The 19,121-nt window shown below is 37.3% G+C and overlaps 6 protein-coding genes across 11 annotated transcripts; 3 read left to right on the forward strand and 3 right to left on the reverse strand.

Moving 5' to 3' along the window:
* On the reverse strand, positions 417 to 3,320 carry LOC104792722. The gene is made up of 9 exons (XM_010518941.2): positions 2,991 to 3,320; positions 2,648 to 2,760; positions 2,136 to 2,308; positions 1,833 to 1,926; positions 1,434 to 1,544; positions 1,239 to 1,328; positions 1,018 to 1,103; positions 878 to 942; positions 417 to 793 (listed from the first exon to the last, which is right to left on the reverse strand). Exons 1-9 carry the CDS (start codon positions 3,223 to 3,225, stop codon positions 684 to 686), a joined length of 1,077 nt encoding a protein of 358 aa, XP_010517243.1. The 5' UTR covers positions 3,226 to 3,320; the 3' UTR covers positions 417 to 683.
* On the reverse strand, positions 3,448 to 8,184 carry LOC104792725 (anaphase-promoting complex subunit 7). The gene is made up of 18 exons (XM_010518942.2): positions 8,031 to 8,184; positions 7,849 to 7,917; positions 7,698 to 7,748; positions 7,298 to 7,432; positions 7,129 to 7,191; positions 6,563 to 6,672; positions 6,353 to 6,437; positions 6,165 to 6,224; positions 5,679 to 5,724; positions 5,450 to 5,523; positions 5,264 to 5,314; positions 4,988 to 5,188; positions 4,866 to 4,910; positions 4,692 to 4,785; positions 4,425 to 4,570; positions 3,920 to 4,149; positions 3,766 to 3,826; positions 3,448 to 3,640 (listed from the first exon to the last, which is right to left on the reverse strand). The coding sequence occupies exons 1-18, from the start codon at positions 8,097 to 8,099 to the stop codon at positions 3,554 to 3,556; spliced, it is 1,677 nt and encodes a 558-aa protein (XP_010517244.1). The 5' UTR covers positions 8,100 to 8,184; the 3' UTR covers positions 3,448 to 3,553.
* Positions 8,377 to 10,414, forward strand: LOC104792726 (E3 ubiquitin-protein ligase Topors). 2 transcript variants are annotated; one of them, XR_769102.1, is made up of 7 exons: positions 8,377 to 8,775; positions 8,868 to 9,005; positions 9,093 to 9,150; positions 9,284 to 9,531; positions 9,745 to 9,834; positions 9,994 to 10,232; positions 10,312 to 10,414. XR_769102.1 is itself a non-coding variant. In XM_010518943.1 (6 exons), the coding sequence occupies exons 1-5, from the start codon at positions 8,459 to 8,461 to the stop codon at positions 9,812 to 9,814; spliced, it is 831 nt and encodes a 276-aa protein (XP_010517245.1). In that variant the 5' UTR covers positions 8,377 to 8,458; the 3' UTR covers positions 9,815 to 9,834; positions 9,994 to 10,414. The 2 variants fall into 2 exon arrangements, 1 of the variants encoding a protein (XP_010517245.1); XM_010518943.1 differs by having other exon boundaries at positions 9,994 to 10,414.
* On the forward strand, positions 10,638 to 12,745 carry LOC104792727 (probable receptor-like protein kinase At5g47070). 3 transcript variants are annotated; one of them, XM_010518944.2, is made up of 6 exons: positions 10,638 to 10,730; positions 10,816 to 10,862; positions 11,114 to 11,490; positions 11,576 to 11,839; positions 11,920 to 12,042; positions 12,127 to 12,745. In XM_010518944.2, the coding sequence occupies exons 2-6, from the start codon at positions 10,844 to 10,846 to the stop codon at positions 12,649 to 12,651; spliced, it is 1,308 nt and encodes a 435-aa protein (XP_010517246.1). In that variant the 5' UTR covers positions 10,638 to 10,730; positions 10,816 to 10,843; the 3' UTR covers positions 12,652 to 12,745. The 3 variants fall into 3 exon arrangements, with proteins under 3 accessions (XP_010517246.1, XP_010517248.1, XP_019102533.1); XM_010518946.2 differs by lacking the exon at positions 10,816 to 10,862 and having other exon boundaries at positions 10,640 to 10,730; XM_019246988.1 differs by lacking the exon at positions 10,638 to 10,730 and having other exon boundaries at positions 10,731 to 10,862.
* Positions 12,811 to 14,244, forward strand: LOC104792729 (protein ROOT PRIMORDIUM DEFECTIVE 1). The gene has a single exon (XM_010518950.1). It carries the CDS (start codon positions 12,975 to 12,977, stop codon positions 14,151 to 14,153), a length of 1,179 nt encoding a protein of 392 aa, XP_010517252.1. The 5' UTR covers positions 12,811 to 12,974; the 3' UTR covers positions 14,154 to 14,244.
* On the reverse strand, positions 14,231 to 18,528 carry LOC104792728 (vacuolar amino acid transporter 1). 3 transcript variants are annotated; one of them, XM_010518947.2, is made up of 11 exons: positions 18,364 to 18,528; positions 17,835 to 18,028; positions 17,414 to 17,739; positions 16,814 to 17,028; positions 16,433 to 16,456; positions 15,454 to 15,854; positions 15,172 to 15,307; positions 14,912 to 15,077; positions 14,775 to 14,818; positions 14,621 to 14,683; positions 14,231 to 14,523 (listed from the first exon to the last, which is right to left on the reverse strand). In XM_010518947.2, the coding sequence occupies exons 2-11, from the start codon at positions 18,014 to 18,016 to the stop codon at positions 14,425 to 14,427; spliced, it is 1,656 nt and encodes a 551-aa protein (XP_010517249.1). In that variant the 5' UTR covers positions 18,017 to 18,028; positions 18,364 to 18,528; the 3' UTR covers positions 14,231 to 14,424. The 3 variants fall into 3 exon arrangements, with proteins under 3 accessions (XP_010517249.1, XP_010517250.1, XP_010517251.1); XM_010518948.2 differs by having other exon boundaries at positions 17,835 to 18,038; XM_010518949.2 differs by lacking the exon at positions 18,364 to 18,528 and adding an exon at positions 18,101 to 18,128.

Raw genomic sequence — 19,121 nt, forward strand, 5'->3', positions numbered from 1 at the left:
ATTACTGGTCTGCTCCACCTATCACCTACAGTGACATGCATTGTGTAATAAGAACTTATTACAACCTTCCATATATAAATGGTGTAAGATTATCTGGTTACACATATCACCATGAGATGATTTGTGAGCATGTTAATGAATAAGCTAAGTATTCTAATATAATAATTAAAGGTCAAATGAAAACTATTGGCTTCAAATTATGTGGGTGAGATGGAGGCATGGATGTGTTTGTTTAGGCACAAACCTTGAGGCCTTGCTTGTTTGGCCTATTTCTTTGTTAGAAAACTTTAATTTGGCAATGAACAAGACACACAAGCTTTTACATTACATCTTGACAGAAAGCATTAATACCTTTTAGATGATCTAAGAGATTTTTATTATTATGATTCAGCCATGTTTATAAAAACAATACACACTGATTATAAGTTTGCGTTCATCGTTTTTTTCTTGACCCGTTTGCTAAATGTATCAAGTTAATTATATCAGTATGATGATTATGAACATGGAGCTTGCATGATAAATAATTCTGAACATTTCAGCTGTTTGATCTCTCAAGAGTAAACATATAAGTTTGAACCAAACATACAGAATGCTTTGATTCATCAGCGGTAGAGGCATTTTCTATCTTACTTGGTCTCTTATCTTCACGTACTCCTTAGTCATCTCGAACCGAATTAATAATACTACTTTGTTACTCCAAGAAATTGAGCAAAGCTTGGATACTTCGGCTCCCATCCTATTTCAGCTCGTGTCCGTGAGTTGTCTAGCTTCTTCCCTAAAGGACCACTGGTGCCTACAAAAAGCCAATGTTGTCAGACTCTATGAAGCTTAAGATTTTTTTCAAGATAATCACACGTCAATGTTTAAAGAAACTCACTCGTGAAACCTTTGAACTTCTGATCATATTTTCCGCTTTGATCCATCAGGTCCATCACTTCTTGCCTGAAGTATGCGAACTCAAACATGTGAAATGTCAATGTTTGAAATATCTCAAAGTTAGAAAGAGAACTGCATTACCTTGACAAAGGATGGTTGTCACAACCCAAGAAAATACGACCACCGGGTTTCTTCTTCATGACTGCAACTGCCAGCGATGCTGCATCCTGTTCAGAAACACGTTACAGAAACTGATGATAGACTAATATATGGTACAGTGCCAATGCAGACCAATCATAACCATGTAGTGAAGTTCATGGTCTTTGAACAGGAGAAAGGAGTGAGCAAAATCAAAAATATACCTCATAGTGTATGAGATTTAGGATATGATCAGGACGAGCATCGATTGTCCCCTTATTCAACCAGTAAGTATGTGCACCTCTACTCTCTGTGTATAAAAAGTTCAGGACAAACATAATTTTCAAATCTGCTAGAAACCAAAAAAGCATTTCAGTATTTGCTCATTGACTATCAAATTTCGAAATCCAAAAGGATATGTAAAGCCCTGCCAGTCTAAGGACTTTCCCTCCACATTCCAACACTACTTTCTCAGCTTTCAAAAGTACATCGGTTCTTGGGCTCTTTCCCAGTGGCACTACTGGAGAATCCTGCAGTGAAGGGTTATAAACTTATGAAATTCTTATAGAATATCGCATACATATTCACTATGAACAATAAATTGTAGTATGTCTGGAATATTGTACACTTTATTTTCATAGATTTCAAATGATCAGAGCTGTTTGCCCCAATAGCATCGACAAATCCAATCATTCTGATGTTATGTGTGATAACAACTTTGAAATAGAATATTACCATGTGGTGCTAAAGTCTAAAATTAGGAATATTAGGATGGAGAAAACTGAAAGGAAAAGATGTATTCAGGTGCTGAGACAAACCTCGTTGCATTCTCCATTATCAAAGCAATCATAAGGTGCAGAACTAGATGTGAATAAGAATGATCCTTTGCCATTCCAATTTGATGCTGCATTCCTGATCCGTTTGTAATAACAAGCACATACCAATTGCCAATATTAGACATAGTTGAATCAAGGCAAATTCGTTTTACTGATGTCTCATAGGATGAAACAATAAACAGAAACTGACGTTTAGCTTCATCTTTCTTCACCAGTTAATAAAGTTAACCGCACAATAGACCAGTTTCCAGTAGTTGAGACATGTGAATTTTTGTAATAAATCACCTGACTTCGCCAGCATAATCAGCGCTTTGTGATGGAGGAGCACAAAAGATCACATATGAGAACTTGTCCCCAAATTCGGTTCCTTTAAGAAATGGTTTGATATCCAACTTCTCCAACTCATCATGATGAGTTGTAGTTGCTGTCTGCCCAAAGATTTGACTCTCTGGATGTTCCTGCTCCACATATACAAAGTTCCAACTCTAACTTCTATATTGCGAAAACATGACTCTTATAATAAACGTTGTGATTAACAAGGAACTAGTCAATATCCACAAGAACTTCAGAACATTACCATAACAGATTGTATAAGATCAACACACAGCACATTGATAAACACTCAAGACACATAAAACAGGGATTTACAGGACATACAACATTTTTGTTGTTAATAGTACAGAAATACCATATCTATAGGATGTTCTATAAGAAAGATATGTCCAACTATCAAATTAAAGATCAATCTCTGTAGAAGACAAATGATGTAATGAAACATACAAGACAAAAAACTTTACCTGTCTCCATTGTTCAGCAACTAAGCGTCCAAGAACACCTGGTCCGACAATCAGCAAATCATGTGCCCCAATAGAAACATGAGACTGGACCTTCAAGCCATCACTGGTCTCATCTTCATACAAAAAAAAAGGTCACTACTTGGAGAAGCAGAATCACAAAATCTTAAATTTATCACATCCTGAGCTTCCTCATCTATATAATCACAACATTTTTTAAATCATTGTTCGACTCTAAAGTAACTCACTAAGTATCCAAAATTAACATCGGAATAATTCTGCTAAGTCAACGAGAGTTCAGCTAATCTTACAACTGCCGAAATTAAGAAACAGAGAGTGAGGGTACCAATGGTGGTGGAGGAGGAAGAAGAAGCTTGAACAGGAGTCGTCATTATCGAAGACGTTGATGAAAGAAAGAAGGAGACTTTGGGTTTATCCTCCTCCTGGCGTCTCAAAGCAAATTTAAGTGAATATGAAGAAGAAGAAGAAGAAGATGTTAAAGTTGATAGCTTGGAGAAACGGTGGGTCGATAGAATTCTCGAATTGACCGTAGGGAATGAGATGCAAGAGATGAAACCCATCAAGAACAAAAGTAAAAAAAGCTTCGCTTTTTGACGACGACGAAGAAGATTGGAGTTGGCGTGGCGAAAGAGATGGGATTCTCCGTGAGACTTTGGTGTGATGGGGAGTACTCTTTGCATGTTTTAACCAATAGCGTATTTACACGTCACGATATCCAATATTTTTTTAGTATTTATATTTTTTTTGTGTTTTTTGGCCAGGAGTTTTTTTTAAGTTCAGAGGGAAACAAGAGGAATGACATATGCTATTAAGATATTTTAATGTTACCAATTCGATAGTGTTTTACAGTTTCACATTCTTCTCTGCCTACCACTACTAAGAAACTCTTTACATGAGCTCAGCTTCTTCAGTGTCTCCATCAACATCTTCAACATCGTTCTCATCGTTTTCATCAGTTGCATCTGGGTCTATTCCCTGCACAATTAACAACCGAATTTTTAATGCACTAAAGATCATCGTTTGAGCTTCATAAATGTAGAAACTGGATTTGATTCCGTTATTTTAAAAACGAAGCATAATTGAAATGTAGGTTGCCCAACCTTCATCTGTTTCTCCAAGCGATCTAGTCCCTTTTTCGCTGCCTCATTCTGTGGATTTATTCTGCATATACAATTTTTTAACAATCTGTTGTTTATTGATTCACATGGAAACAATGTTAATTAGAGGAACTACTGATTTGGAATTCTCATAGACCTTAGTGCAGCTTGATAGTGTGATAAAGAATCTTGTAGCATATTTGTTGCAGCAAAGACTTGAGCTAGCTTGACGTGGAGAGAATCATCAACCCAATCTTTGAGATATCGTTCAAGTAGTGATATAGCATCTCCGTTCCTCCCTTCCATTAGATGAAGCTCAGCCAGAGCTAAGGCAGCTCCTAGGTACCCAGGTTCAAGCCTCAGACCGGACTCGTAGAACTTCTTTGCCTGTTGTAAAACCATATCACTATTCTGTTACAGCAAAAATTTACATCCATATTGAAATGATCATAAGAAGATGCTCACAAGCTCTGAATGTTTCTCAGATTTGGTATACACTATGGTTCTCAAACTTGTGATTTTGGATAGCTAAATTCTTAAGAAACGTTCCCAATTTCAGTATTTAAATCTCTAGACTAGGGAATATGTCTGCTATATAGTTGACGGAATGTAATGAAAATTGCCAAACCCATTGAAGCATAATAAAGCCGACTGTTGTTTACCTTTTCCCTGCCACTTGATGTACTAGCATGAACATCACCAACTAATTTCAGAGCCTTAGCGGACTGAGGCATTGCATTCATTGCTTCTCTGGCGGTATACAATGCTTCTTTGGTTTTACCAAATGCCAGATAAGAATGGACTAAGCCTGAAATGACCTTAATAGTGCAAGTTAATTCACACTCCAATCTTTTCATGTTTCTTAAAGGTTTATACCACCAAAACAGTACAACAGTGGAAGTGTATATCAGATCCCTCGTAAACCAGACCTTGATATGAACGAAGATCGGACCTCAAATTCTGAGCAGCCCTGAAGGCGATTGCTGCAGCTTCTGGTCGTTTTGCTTGTAAAAGAAGATTTCCCTAAAATATAATAAAAATAGTGGATATACAATATATGCAAAATTATTATACTAAACCAACTCCTCTTTAAACGAGCTTACCTTCATTATGTAGCCCGGTATGTGCCTCTCGTCTACCCTGATACTCTGGATGATAAAGTGAATGTCATGAGCTATCACACAACGATGTTAGCACAAAATTTCAGTCTCTGAAAAATGCTAACCTTCTCAGCATAAGATAATGCTGTCCTTGCATCTTTCCTTTCCCATAGTACAGACAAAGCAACAAATACTTCTGCTCTGGTGTGATCAATGCTTAATAAATCGTGGACAAGCTTGTTTAGCCTGGAATAATCACACTTTATCTGTAGCAGCATTGCATACTCATCCATACTGGTTAGTGTGTAAGGATCAATTGACCGAACCTACAAAGTTCTAAGATGATTATACATGATTTAAAGTAGTTGAGAGTTGGGCAAAAATATTGATGCGGTGACTACCTTCTCAAATCTCATTATGGCCTCATCATTTTTCCCAAAAATTGCTTCAACCTATACAAATGAATTCAATGAAGGAAGAGTTTATCAACTACCAGATTTATGTCAATCATTAGAGCGTCAATCATAATCATAAGAAGATAACTCAGGTGTAGTTCTGTTTGCATCGTAGTCAATGCCATCCCTAACCTTTGCTGTCTCAGTCAACAAGTGTACATTATTTGGAAATCGTTGTAAAAGTTCAGCAAAGAGTTCCAGCGCCCCTGAGTAAATACAGATTAATCCAGTAAGGCATATTGGATTAATCATTGCAGAATTCCATGTAAAAACTGAAATCTACCGGGTAGACACAGAGATCCGAAAGCCACATATCATGGCACTATAAGTATGTGAATTCCACAAATAAAAAGAACGCTACCTTTGTAAGCATGTGAAGCAACACAACACTGGGCCTCAACATAACGCTGTCAATACGAAGAAAAGTTACCAAAAAATGGCAAAGAGGAAAATAATGTTACTTCCAGATAAACTTCAACACTAAACCAATGAAGCCATCTAAGAAAAAGGATATACTATATTAGTTCTCTAGTTGAATAGTCTAGCTGATGCTAACAGATCAACATGAAAGCACTAATTTATTTGAGGGAATACTATAGAGACAATTAAATCCAATTTCCACTCATGAACAGCTTCTACCTATATACACAACGCATAACTCGCTGGATTTTACATTCACTTAAAAAAATCAATAGAACTGCTATGTATATATAGTCGTATTGCGGAGAACAACACAGATAGAATAAGACACTTAATAACTCAAAATATAGCTTGGCCGCATGATTAATGAAGGTACTACTACCAAACAGTTTTTAATGCTGTAAATACTGTTAAAGAGTATGCTTACTTGCAACCAACGGGTAGGATCTATCTGATCGAGCGAAACCTTTGCACTTCTACTTGAAGTCTGAAATGTAAACACGACACAACAATTACAATATAGTATGGATTTCACACAGAGAAGGTAATTGAAAATGGTGAGAAAAAGGCGCAAAACACATTCAAAAGCAAAAGAAATCTCATAGAAAGGGACACCTGAGTAAAAGATGATATGATATCCTTTGCAGTGACTCCCAGTTCAGCTAAACCTATGACAACTTCGAGTACATAAGGACACTGCCTGCAGAGATTAAAGATTATATACATATATGCAAGATGTGTTGAATTGGAATTTAACGTAAAAACCGATATATTATGATAGTGCTATATGCTAGGAAATGTTGGGATATGAAATGAAAAACAGACCTTAAACACTCTTTATAAAAAGCAATAGCACCACGGTTATATCCAGAATTTCGATGAAGCTTTGCCATCAGTATATTCATCTCCAAGCTCCTGGTCTTGACAGATTCCATCTGGCAAAGAAAGAACATGCGAGTGATGTATTAGAACTAAGAAAACCATGAATTTTTTTACCTATTATCACTTAAGAACTACATCAAGTTTTGGAAGCAAAGACTCCTAGTAGTTTTACTTTATTTGTTATATGGAAATGCATTAATAATGGGTGGAGAGAAGGTCAACACAACACAACTCATCTCGGATTCAGGATACTAATGACGTTTCACTGAAGAGAATTACGGTAATTGACCTCTGGTGATAAAATACAACAGCGAGATATATAAATCATCCTATACAAAACCAATCTATAATTTGAGAAGCAGATAACTTAAAAGCTCAATTTCCATCTCATATACATAATTTATATCCTATGTACCAAAGTTTGTGAACCTACAACTCTATAAGACTAAACAAATCTTGATAACCAGACAAACATATGACACTCCCAATGAATAAGACAGAAGGCATACCTCAGAAATCGCAGCTTTTGTTTCGTTAAGAGCAAAGTGAGATGAAGCAATCTTGAATCTCACCTGAGAAGAAAGATAGAAAAAAAGAAGACACACATGAATTCCTATGTAATTAAAACCCATTTTCTAGAAACCAAACGGATCATGCAGAAACACCACACTAATTTACCTCGCTCTCATTAATAGCAGAATTGCTAGACGCACTCACAGATGATCTGGTAGATAAAGATAATGAACTCCTCGTACTGCCGGAGCTTTGCTTAGGAACCCTTGCATAATGATGCAACGCTTGCTTGTACGTATTCTGAAAAAAAGATAGAATACATAAATTCTAAATTTCTACATAACTTCATAGCTTTCCACCCCAAAGTACTCCAGAGGAGAAGAGACTAAGCAATGCAAATATGAAACTTCATAATCAGAATCTTTTCCATTTCATTATAGTTCAGTCAGAGTCAAGATCCAATCATTTCTTTTATAGAGTTCAAATAGGTGGCAGAATAAAACTTACTAACATTTCATTCTCAGCAAAAGAGAAACATAAAGAATTAAAACTTTCGAGAACTTACAATAGCTCTCCTGTATTCTCTCTGGTGAAATAAAGCATCGCCCAGCAGAATCTGAAGAAGTAAAAAACAATACAGAAAGAATTCAACTTTAAAATATCAGACTCAAAGCTACTAAAATAGAAAACATCGACGGGGGGGAAGAAGCTTTAACCAAATTCTCCGCCTTCAGCTGAGGACTAGTTTCGGCACTAACAGTAGAAGATGAAACGAGAAAGCTACCCTGGATTTAGATTCATATATAGAGAAAATTTCATCAGTTCTTGATTAAAAAAAAAACTAGGGATTTAAAAGAGAGAGAAGAATCAGAATGAGTGGAAAAGTTAGAGAATTTACGAGCATTTCAGCAGAATCGTAGAGCCCATGCTCCATTAAAGTAGCGATCTGATCCTTTGGAACCTCCATTTCAGAGACTAGAGAGTTCTCGTGGTTGGTTTAGTGGCAATGGTTCTTTTCTTCGGAGCAGCAGCGATGAGAAGTATCACGCTCGCTCTTCAATTTTGAAACAAAGAAATCTCGAACCGAACCGAAATCAACCGGTTCTCCATCAGAAAATTAACTTCGGTTCATTAAAAACCGAACCGCAGCGAGAATAACCGGTTATCAAATTAAAATTAATCTCGGTTCATTAAAACCCGATTTTTTAAAGAGTCGTCTTCACCGAACGATCTCCCTTATCACCGGTGAGGCCTCCATCACCGTCTTCAACGGCGATCTGATCCGTGCCTCCACTTCACTTATTCGATCGGAAGGTATATAGTCTGATGAAAAGCGGTGAGAAATTCGCGGAGAGATCAATTTTCACTGCTTTACAGGGGAAATCGTGTCCGATATGCCTGGAAAACCTAACTGACCGAAGAGCCACCGCCGTGATCACGGCGTGCAAACACGGATACTGCCTTGTTTGTATTCGTAAGTGGAGCGGGTTCAAGAGGAACTGCCCTCTCTGTAACACTCGTTTTGATTCGTGGTTTATCGTCAGTGATCTTGCTTCTAGAAAATACCATAAGGAGCATTTACCGATTCTTCATGATCGTGAGACTTTAACTTATCATCTGAATGATCAATCTGGTCGCCGGAGGTATCTCTCTCTCTCTCTCTGTTTTAGATTCTCTGTTTGAAATTTCTCTTTTAAAAATCACTTCTTTATATTCACGCTTGCTTATTACTTAGGATAATTCCAAGGTCGAGGCATGTTTTGGAAAAATCTAGGTCGAGATCAAGGCCATTGCCATGGAGGAGATCATTCGGACGGCCAGGTTCAGCTCCTGATTCTGTTATCTTCCATCGAAAGCTTCAGTGGCGAGCTAGGTTGGTTTACTATTGATTCTATTCTCTATCTCTGTAGCTTTCACTTTGCAATCCTCTGTTTCTTACTGGTGTTGGCTCTAAATGCAGTATATACAATAAGCAATTACGAGCTGTTCGATTACATTTGAGGCGAAACCTGGAACTAGTAAGTTTAATAGACAATGTGTCCCCATGTTTATAGTATTGGAGTTTGCACTCTTAGTTTATTGGAAGCCTGATGTATATACCTGCTTCGTTTTGTCATCTTTAAATTGTATGATAAGTATAGAGTTTTGCAGGTGAATGATCACGCCAAAGATAAAATAATTGAAAGAATTGAGACATGGATCAGAAGAGAGCTTCAGGCAGTCCTCGGAGATCCTGATCCATCAATCATTGTTCATCTTGCGTCAGCTCTTTTCATCAAAAGGCTTGAGAGAGAGGATAATCGACAATCTCGGCAGACTGGGATGTTGGTGGAAGACGAACTCTCTTCGCTTCGAAAGTTTTTGTTTGACAAGGAGGATATATTTTGGCATGAACTAAGGTAAAGATTATTGTAGCTTTTCAGATTTTTAAGAAATTACGGATTTAGTAGTAGTACATGAAACACATAGGCAACCTTAATAGACAGTGACATGCAAGTATGAACCTCGGTATTTGTTGATCACAGAGCTTATATCTGTTTGGACTTAGATTTTGGTCGTCGTTGATGATTAATTTGACGACTGATTCTGATGAGAAGAAAACATTCTTTCAGATGTTTTGCGGAGAGTAGTCTCACTATGGATGCGTATGATGCAGTGGTTGAATACAATGAGGTGGAGTAATAATAGCAGTAAAAAGACAGGTAAAGAAAATGCTTTAGGAGTTTAACTCTATATTTGTATAAGCACCGAATTAGGTTATGTATTATGTGGGTTTGGTTTAACTAGTTAGAACTCTGTTTTGCTTTGTTGGTTTTTCCTGTAAGTCATATCAGTTCTCATTATTTTGTATTTGCTTACAGATAACTAAGCACTAAGCTCTCACCAAACGAAGTAAATGGACAGACTTACAACGCGACTGTTGGTGTATTGGAAGTTCAATATTGGAAAGAGTGGACCAGGTAAGAAGACAAAATCAAGAGTAAAAGAGTAGGTAGGAGGAAGATGTTATGATGATGCAAGTTTAGGTGCGGGGTTACTTTTGAGATAGCTATAGGTGGATTCCCAAATAGCTGACACTTAGTCTCTCTACTTCCACAATGTACGTCTCTTCTATGCCAAAATTCTCACCTCCAAAGTTCTTTCCAACGCTTTTCCTCACATCATCAATTTTTTCTTAGGTTTCGAGGACCACCTATTTCAACATAACATTAAAATATTGTGTATCATGTGACTATTTAATTTTTTATTTATTAAAACTATACACATAATTTTACATAAACACATTTAAATTTTATCCGTGTTTACAATATTACAGGAAGCTTCAATAGAAGTAGAGGAAGAGGAACGTTCATTTGAGTTTCTCTTTTGAAACGTACCTTAATAGCTAAGGCTATAAGATTAAACGGTGAATAAATGGCATGACTATAAACGGATAAAAGTTGAATAAACAACGCGTTCTCGTATTCCACTATTGTGATGTATTAGTAAGCAAGCGGGTGTAACACAAAATAAAATAAAATAAATAAGGCTTCTTCTATAGGTTGGTAAGCGGCAATCCAGCTGCCATTCGCCTATTTGACTTCTCCTTTCGATCATGGTAAGCTCGTCTTCTTCTTCTATTCATTCTCTATCTCTCTGCCATTTTCTTTTGCTTTAAAGCTTTCTCAATCATGAACATGAAGACCTCATCACAGCATTTCAATCTTCCTCATGAGTAATTCTACATCAGGTTTCTTCTCTTCCCCATTCTGATTCTCACAACACTCTTACCACATTTCTACTTTTTGTTTCGGTTTTTGTTTCACATTTCTCTCAAAAGTGTTCGGACATCAGAGTTCTTGGTTGAAGAAATGTGATGATATTGTTGTTGAGCGATCCTGTAAATTACTTGATGTCTGGTGTTGATTGAATGATTAGTGATTATGTGGCTATTTCTCTCCTTAATTGCGTTTCTATTTGTGTTGACTTGGTATTGGACAGTAAGGAGGCTGGTTTCGTCTAGAACAATGAAATGTTTCTACTTCAGCAAAGACAAATCTCATAATGATGAAGCTAAGACTAGAAAGTTTGGTTCCACTACGATGGCGAGAGGAGGATCAGGGTCTGAGTTTAACTCGGATACAAGTACTGCTACTTCCATTACTTCCTCCTTGCACGTCCTCTCAGAGACACACAGTAACAACCTCACAGTCTTTGCCCTCGATGATCTTAATACCGCTACCAAGCATTTCAGTCGCTCCTTAATGATCGGGGAAGGTGGCTTCGGTGGTGTGTTCCGTGGTGTGATTCAGAACCCTCAAGATTCTCGTAAAAAGATTGATATTGCAGTTAAACAACTCAGCAGAAGAGGTCTACAGGCAAGCGAATCTCTCTCTTTCCTACTACATTCCTTTCTCTGTGGTTTGTTGCGAACAACATAATTACATATGTATGTATAAACAGGGGCATAAAGAATGGGTGACAGAGGTAAATGTATTGGGAGTAGTGGAGCATCCGAATCTGGTGAAGCTGATCGGTTATTGCGCTGAGGATGATGAGAGAGGGATCCAACGGCTACTTGTTTATGAATATGTACCAAACAGAAGTGTTCAAGACCATTTATCCAATCGTTTCATAGTCACTCCTCTCCCATGGTCCACCAGAATGAAGATTGCTCAAGACACTGCTCGAGGACTCGCTTATCTTCATGAAGACATGGAGTTTCAGGTCTCTTCTCCATCCATGATCACAAATGCCTTAATTAATACTTGAAACATATATGTAATTTGCTTGTCGTATATGCACAGATCATCTTTAGGGATTTCAAATCATCCAATATCCTTCTTGATGAGAATTGGAATGCAAAGCTCTCTGATTTCGGACTGGCTCGAATGGGTCCTTCAGATGGAATCACTCACGTCTCCACCGCGGTATGCCATGCCTGACCTTGTTGTGTCTCAGTTGGATTCATACAATTTGATTAATATGTAATAACCAAACTTTGAATACAACAGGTTGTAGGGACCATTGGTTATGCAGCACCAGAATACATCCAAACCGGACACCTCACGGCTAAGAGCGACGTGTGGAGCTACGGAATCTTTCTATATGAACTCATCACAGGGAGGCGGCCTTTTGACCGTAACCGCCCAAGAAACGAGCAGAACATCTTGGAGTGGGTCAGACCGCACTTGTCCGACATAAAGAAGTTCAAGATGATCATCGACCCAAGACTCGAAGGAAACTACTACCTCAAATCAGCATTAAAGCTAGCTGCAATTGCTAACCGGTGTTTGATGGTAAAGGCGAAGTCTAGGCCAACAATGAGTCAGGTTTCAGAGATGTTAGAAAGGATAGTGGAAACGACATCAGACGAAACCCCTTCAGGACTGCCACTGATGAAGAGCTTGACACCTAAAGACGCATTCGAGGCATCAAGGAGGGAAAGAGTTAAGAGAAGATTTGTTGAACTTTTGATTGGGGTTAATGGTTGTCCCAATTTGCCTACTTGGTCTCCTAAACTTGTTACTTCTATTTGATTTTTGAGAGTACAACAACAACAACTCACCGCTTGTGTTATGCAAATATTATTGTCCTTATATATATAACTCATCCCAAACTCTTTTACTACTATAGGACAGTTTTGTGGACACACCATTACAACAAACTTAAATCTAACTTTGGTGCTCAAGTGGAGTATCATTGTCGTTTTCGCTATGAATAAAACGGCATGCAGTTTTATCTCCATGTCGTTTTGCTATGAATAAAACGGCATGCAATTTCTCGATTAAGCTCCGTCACGATACAGAAGCTCCGATTAAATTAGGGTTTTAGGGTTTATCCGATTTGTTCTTCTTCAACAATGCTCTCTGTTCGCCGCCATGCCCAAACCCTAGCTTCCTCCTTCACTAACCTCTCTTGCTCCACTCAAAAACGAACCTACGTTGACGTTTACATGAAATGGAAGAAAGATCCATATTTCGACAACATAGAACACATCCTCCGATCGTCTCAGCTCAAATCCGTCGTCGGTCTCAAAAACTGCATCGTCCAGGAACCCAACCGCTGCATTCCGATCTCTTACATCTCCAAGAAGACTCGTCAGTTCGATGTATCAACCAAAATCGCTCAGTTTCTAAGAAAATTTCCTTCGATTTTTGAAGAGTTCGTTGGTCCAGAGTATAATCTCCCATGGTTCAGATTGACACCAGAAGCTACAGAGCTCGATAGGTTAGAGAGAATCGTGTACCAAACTCACGCTGAGGATCTGCGTGATCGGTTGAGGAAACTGATTCTGATGAGTAAAGATAACGTTTTGCCAATAAGTATAGTTCAAGGAATGAAATGGTATTTAGGTTTGCCTGATGATTACTTGCAGTTTCCGGATATGAATTTAGATTCTTCGTTTAGGCTTGTAGATATGGAAGATGGAGTTAAAGGTTTAGCAGTAGTAGACTATAATAATGGAGGAGAAAAGGTTTTGTCTGTGTTGCAGAAGAATGTAGTAAAGAAGAGAGGAGAAGTGAGTTTGGAAGAGATTGAGTTTCCTCTGTTTCCATCAAAAGGTTGTAGATTGAGAGTCAAGATTGAAGATTGGTTAAAAGAGTTTCAAAAGCTTCCTTATGTATCACCATACGATGATTATTCATGTTTGGATCCAAGTAGTGATGTAGCTGAGAAGAGAGTTGTTGGGTTTCTTCATGAACTGCTTTGTCTTTTCGTCGAGCATTCAGCTGAGAGGAAGAAGCTGTTATGTCTCAAGAAGTTTTTCGGATTGCCTCAGAAGGTTCATAAGGCTTTTGAGAGACATCCTCAGATTTTTTACTTGTCTATGAAGAATAAAACTTGTACAGCTATTCTTAGAGAGCCTTATAAGGATAAAGCCAGTGTTGAAACTCATCCTGTGTTGGCGGTAAGGAAGAAGTACATCCAATTGATGAAGAATTCGGAGTTGATTTTGAAGAGTAGAAGGCGTAGTTTTGGGTTTTCGGATGAAGGAGTTGTAGTAGAGAAAGATTTGGATTTGGATTTTGAAGCTTAAGGCTAAGTATTGTTACCTTATACAAGAATCAGTTTATGATCAACCAATCTCTATTAATCAAAGACATCATTGACGTATTTGTTTTAAACAAGTCTTAAGTTGCAGCTCACTTCACTCGGAATATTACAAAAGCTTTGAATGCAAGAATGAATTTGCTATACGAAAACAAAAGACCAAAACAGAACAAAAAAAAGGTATTCCCCTGAAGACAAAATGGGTATACATAAGAGTTCGTAAGAAAAGATTAAAAAAAACGAAGAGATAGTTATTTTTAGCTGCTCAATTTCTCAATGATCTTGGAGAGAGCTGAGTATGAGCCAATGACTGAAGATATTGTTCCTACTATGATGATTAAGACACACAGCATCATCTACAAAACCAACCAAAACATTGTCGATGAGTCTAAAAACGCTAGGAACAATGTTAGTAAGAAACTAATATAGATACAGAATTGCTAAGAAGATTACCTGGGTCGGGGTAACTTTTCTACGCACGATGCTCAAGAAACAAGCTGGTGGAAGTATTAGAGTCTGCACAAAACAGAAAATAAACTTATAGATTCTAACTTAAGATGCTAATTTGTAATATAAAGACAAGAAAGGGAAGGAAAAGACAGCTTACGACTAGCATTGTCAACAATGATCCAATCAAGGACATGACAAGACCTGCCAAGAATATCGAGTGTTCTTTCACTATTAGCAAGAGAATGGTTTTGAAGAAGATGAGCTTTAACAACAAAATGGTAGAGGTGATCTTACCAAAGAAGGGAATTGAAAGACCAACAAGCAGAGTAGAGAAGACCAATGCGGTTCTAATGCCGATGGCGTACCAATGGGATCTGATATGCCTTGATGGTATCAACTCCTCAAGACTCATTGCTACTGGAGATATGGTCAAAGCATATTTGGTAAATGGATTGACCACCTGCAAAATGGTTGAATACAAAACAGTTTTAGTTTCCATGTGATAACCAACATGCAATAATTAGTGGAAATAACACATATTTTGATCTACTTACCGTAGTCCACACAGCAATCTTAGTTGCAACCAAATCTTGAGGCAAGTTGAGTGTAAATTGTGATTCTGTTGATTCTCCAAACATTGTATATCCCATAACAGCAACGCCAGCATACATCAAAGTGCAAATAGTAAAACTGCATAATGTTATCAATCATTATTGTATATATGTAAGAGAAGTTGAGGAATGTGCATATAAAACAAAGGTTAAGTTTGCAAAAGGCGAAAGTCAAAGCAATCTAGAAAATGTAAAGAACTTGTTAAAACCATATCATAAGCTTACCATGTCAAGAGAACAGCAGGGTATTGAGATGGTTTGGCCATAGAAGTATAAATATTGGGGAAAACAGCATGTCCTGAGTAGCAGTAACCATAGAGCCCTATAGCTACAGGTAATGTTGACAAGTTTAGTGTAGTTCCTTTGCTGTGAATCCCAACTTCATCTACCAAACCAATCCAAAACAAACACAAAACCACTAGCACCGATGCAATCACCCCTCCAGCTGAGATATAACTAAGTACGCTGAGGTCTCTGAGCCAAACAGTGGGGAGCACAGCGAGAGTGGTAAGCAATGCAAAGAGATGGCGTGCATCTAACTGAAACCCTCCAATACTTAAGGCAGCATTTGGATATAATGAAGACAAATTGTCACTCTCCAATATTATATATTCCACACAACACGCCTGCAAATATATATACACAATCATGTGAAGTCAGCAATTATATACTCACTTCTACTGAAGTAGGTAAGATCTTAGTAGTTTTATGATACACCTTTTACTATGAAAGAAACAAAGACTCTAAAAGCAGTTTACAGAGAAGTATACAAAACATGTTACACCTAAACTAAAAAGTCAGAAAAAATCACTATTAAACTAATCTTTTCATACTAATAGCTTTTAAGAAGCTTTAAGGGATCATTCCATCGAAAAATATATATATTTCGCCGCTTGAGTGACGTCAAAAGTAGCCTTAAGAAGGAACAAATTGAGACAAAGAGAAAAAGTTTAAAGTAGCTTCAGGTAGTGCCAAATCTAGAACTAGTGGCAGGAATCTATGGGACCCTATGCTAACGTGTTTCACAACATGGGGTCACACTCACACACTTAAAGATCTCTTGTGTTGTTTTTTCTAACACTACTTGGAATCTCTTTAATTATATGTATGTACTTTTTTCATGGCAATAAGAGTCATGGGATTTCTATTTCTATAAAGTATAGTTTAAAGTCAATTGATTGACGAATCCAAGAGAAACACTTACGTATAGCTCCAAATAGAGTACAATCTGCAATGCAAAAAAAAAAGAAGAATAAATTAATATTGAGAACAATGATATCAAATTCCACTATTAAAAGTGAGAAACTGGTAAGCTACTATTTGGCTTCTGATAGCAAACTAATTGCATCAAGAAATGTGTTATACTAATTTTACATAGAATTCAGATAAAGATTCATAGTTGAAACAAAAGGGGGTATATTTTTTGTCCTTGGCTTTTTGATTGTTCGATTTGTTCAAAGGCCAAAAAGGCATTTCTCTTTCTGTGGGGATAATTCATTGAGTTTTTTTTTTTTTTGCTATATGGTCCTTAGCTTTAGCACCTTCACTATAGAGTAGGAATTTAAGGAAAAGTTGATTCCCTTACCGAAACAAAGATACGTCCAGTAGTACCAAACGCAGCTTGGCCAATGTCGGGGTAGGTCTCGAGGTCAGACTCACTGTCGAGGCAGTAACGCAGGAGGATTCCGGTGTAGAAAGAAAGAAGACCATATATAAATAGTATCATTAGTCCCAACCATCCTCCTTCTTTGGCAGCATAAGGAGTTGAGAGTATTCCAACCCCACATAGAACGTTCAATCCTGCACCATTGGCCCACAATGTTATAGAACAAGATCATAATTTTACTAAGAGCAAAAAGATCACAAGCATATTCTTTGAACCTAGACATGTTCTGTTCATGTGCTCCATGTGCTATAGGACAATAGAGTTGATTGTTATTTTGGACTATTCTCTTAAATTATCAAGACAAAAGTCCTTAAACCCCGAAGAAGACGGTCTAGGCCCATACACACACAATCTAGAGTCGTATTTGTAATGGTTAAGGCACAATTGCAATCAATCTTGAAGCTCTTTAGTTACAAGAAAAGCTACTAGCGTGGTTAATACTCTCATGAAGCCACTTTTAAACTAGCTAATTCTAGGAGGAGACAGAGTATATTACTAAAGCATCAAGATTAAACTAACCATTTAGAACAGCTTGTCCGTATGAGCTATTACGGGACATTGGAATCTCATGAGAGATCATGGATGATTTCTCATCCTTTCGCATTGAATGCCTCCTCGAAGGAATAGGAGGGAGCAAGCCATGAGAGCTAAGTCTGTGTTTTGGTAAAGCTTGTTCATCTGCCTGTGGTGATAACAAAGGCTTTGTAACAGCAGGTAATGATTCCGGAGTATGTCTTCTTATCAAAGAAGATGACAAGAAGGAGCTTCCGAATCTCGTCATCGAATTGTTTCCAAGAAAACCGATACTAGGAGACGGTACACTACTGTAAAGATCAATGGACTGCCTACAAAATATTACCAAGAACACAAAAAAAAGTGTGAAAATTCTGTGTCCAAACCAATCAAGAATCATAAGAATGAGGATTAGTAGTAGAGAAACCTGTAACTCTGAGGCCAGGCAGTGGTGTAAGAGCTAGGCTTAGTGTGAGCTTGGTTTTCATCATAAGCATCATCAGAGGAATCAGAATGGCTTCCACCACCATCTTCTTCTACGTAATCTTTCCTGTCGTCTTCGTCCTCACTCTCAATGTAGAAGCTTTGATCAGATGGTACGTGATTCATTTTTTCTTCCTCCTAATGAAATCTGATAAATTTAGAAAACAAATCGAATACGAATGTAGATAAATAGGGTCAACAAGATCTAACTTGTCAAAAAAGTCTCTGTTCTGTTTCTTGAACCGGATTTTGGAAAAAAAAAAATCGAAGCTAGCTTCAATTGTTGAGTACCAGATCACAATAACAAGAAACAAAACAAGACAAAACATTGGTGAGAAGATTGTTGGAACAAAAAAGAAGAAACAGAATTGAGAGGATTAAGATTTGCATCGTTCAATCTGAATCGACAGAAGAGAATACAAGTCATAAAGAAAGTGATAAATTGTTATTAAAGAGATAGAGTTTGGTGTTACCTGAAAGAGTTTGGCTGAGATTCAAAAACAATGATGTGCTTCGGATCAGAATCGCTGGAGACAGATGCAAAGAGAGAGAGCTCTTCTGAATTCTGATAGGAGGATATAGAGAGAGATGAGAGTGGAAAAGAGAGAACGGCTTTTTCTCTGTTGTAGGACTAGAAAACAAATACTAATAAAATAGGAGAAAGGTTTTTAATTAAATACTCAATTACGGGTAAACTTATTTCTTAACTTATTTAATTATTATTAATCATACTGAGTGGGGATAATGATATTAACTGCTGTGGTAATAAATTCCCAGGGAATGTGACTGCCAAAGTGACAGATGTCTCTTCCAAATAGAAAGATTTCACATTATGATGGTTTGGAAATCCGAAATAGTAACCGATTTGGTAACCAAATTTGTTTTGAAGATTTTATTCTTTTTTTTTTTTTTTGTCTGAATGATTTTTTATATTTATACCAAAAGCTGAGTTATGGACATACAAAATATCGAAAACAACCATATTTTTGAACAATATCAGGCGTGTAGTAAAACCCAAAATAAAATCAAGCGTTGTATGTAGTTACACGAGGGCATATGCTCAAGTGGATAAAAAAAGACAAGAACACACGCTTTAGGACAACAAGGAGATGACTCGAGATGACGACGAGTTTGCAAACACAAGTGGTAAACCGTGAAAAAAATGTGATTGGTTGACAATATGGAGATTAAGCAGGCTTAATACTGATTTTTTTTTTTTTTTTTTTTTTTT

This window comes from Camelina sativa, chromosome 6 (assembly GCF_000633955.1).
Source record: "Camelina sativa cultivar DH55 chromosome 6, Cs, whole genome shotgun sequence".
Taxonomy (NCBI): domain Eukaryota; kingdom Viridiplantae; phylum Streptophyta; class Magnoliopsida; order Brassicales; family Brassicaceae; genus Camelina; species Camelina sativa.

Coding starts and splice junctions, on each gene's coding strand:
- LOC104792722 (XM_010518941.2), bottom strand. CDS start 3,225: ATGGGTTTCATCTCTTGCATCTCATTCCCTACGGTCAATTCGAGAATT. Junction 1,545..1,832: donor ATAATGGAGAATGCAACGAG/GTTTGTCTCAGC, acceptor CCTTCACTGCAG/GATTCTCCAGTAGTGCCACT. Junction 943..1,017: donor GACAACCATCCTTTGTCAAG/GTAATGCAGTTC, acceptor CGCATACTTCAG/GCAAGAAGTGATGGACCTGA.
- LOC104792725 (XM_010518942.2), bottom strand. CDS start 8,099: ATGGAGGTTCCAAAGGATCAGATCGCTACTTTAATGGAGCATGGGCTC. Junction 7,433..7,697: donor GAGAATACAGGAGAGCTATT/GTAAGTTCTCGA, acceptor TCTTTTTTTCAG/AATACGTACAAGCAAGCGTT. Junction 5,189..5,263: donor CCATAATGAGATTTGAGAAG/GTAGTCACCGCA, acceptor AGAACTTTGTAG/GTTCGGTCAATTGATCCTTA.
- LOC104792726 (XM_010518943.1), top strand. CDS start 8,459: ATGAAAAGCGGTGAGAAATTCGCGGAGAGATCAATTTTCACTGCTTTA. Junction 8,776..8,867: donor GATCAATCTGGTCGCCGGAG/GTATCTCTCTCT, acceptor CTTATTACTTAG/GATAATTCCAAGGTCGAGGC. Junction 9,151..9,283: donor TGAGGCGAAACCTGGAACTA/GTAAGTTTAATA, acceptor AGAGTTTTGCAG/GTGAATGATCACGCCAAAGA.
- LOC104792727 (XM_010518944.2), top strand. Junction 11,491..11,575: donor TCAGCAGAAGAGGTCTACAG/GCAAGCGAATCT, acceptor ATGTATAAACAG/GGGCATAAAGAATGGGTGAC. Junction 12,043..12,126: donor TCACTCACGTCTCCACCGCG/GTATGCCATGCC, acceptor TGAATACAACAG/GTTGTAGGGACCATTGGTTA.
- LOC104792729 (XM_010518950.1), top strand. CDS start 12,975: ATGCTCTCTGTTCGCCGCCATGCCCAAACCCTAGCTTCCTCCTTCACT.
- LOC104792728 (XM_010518947.2), bottom strand. CDS start 18,016: ATGAATCACGTACCATCTGATCAAAGCTTCTACATTGAGAGTGAGGAC. Junction 15,308..15,453: donor CCTGCTGTTCTCTTGACATG/GTAAGCTTATGA, acceptor AACATTATGCAG/TTTTACTATTTGCACTTTGA. Junction 14,819..14,911: donor TCTTTCAATTCCCTTCTTTG/GTAAGATCACCT, acceptor TATTCTTGGCAG/GTCTTGTCATGTCCTTGATT.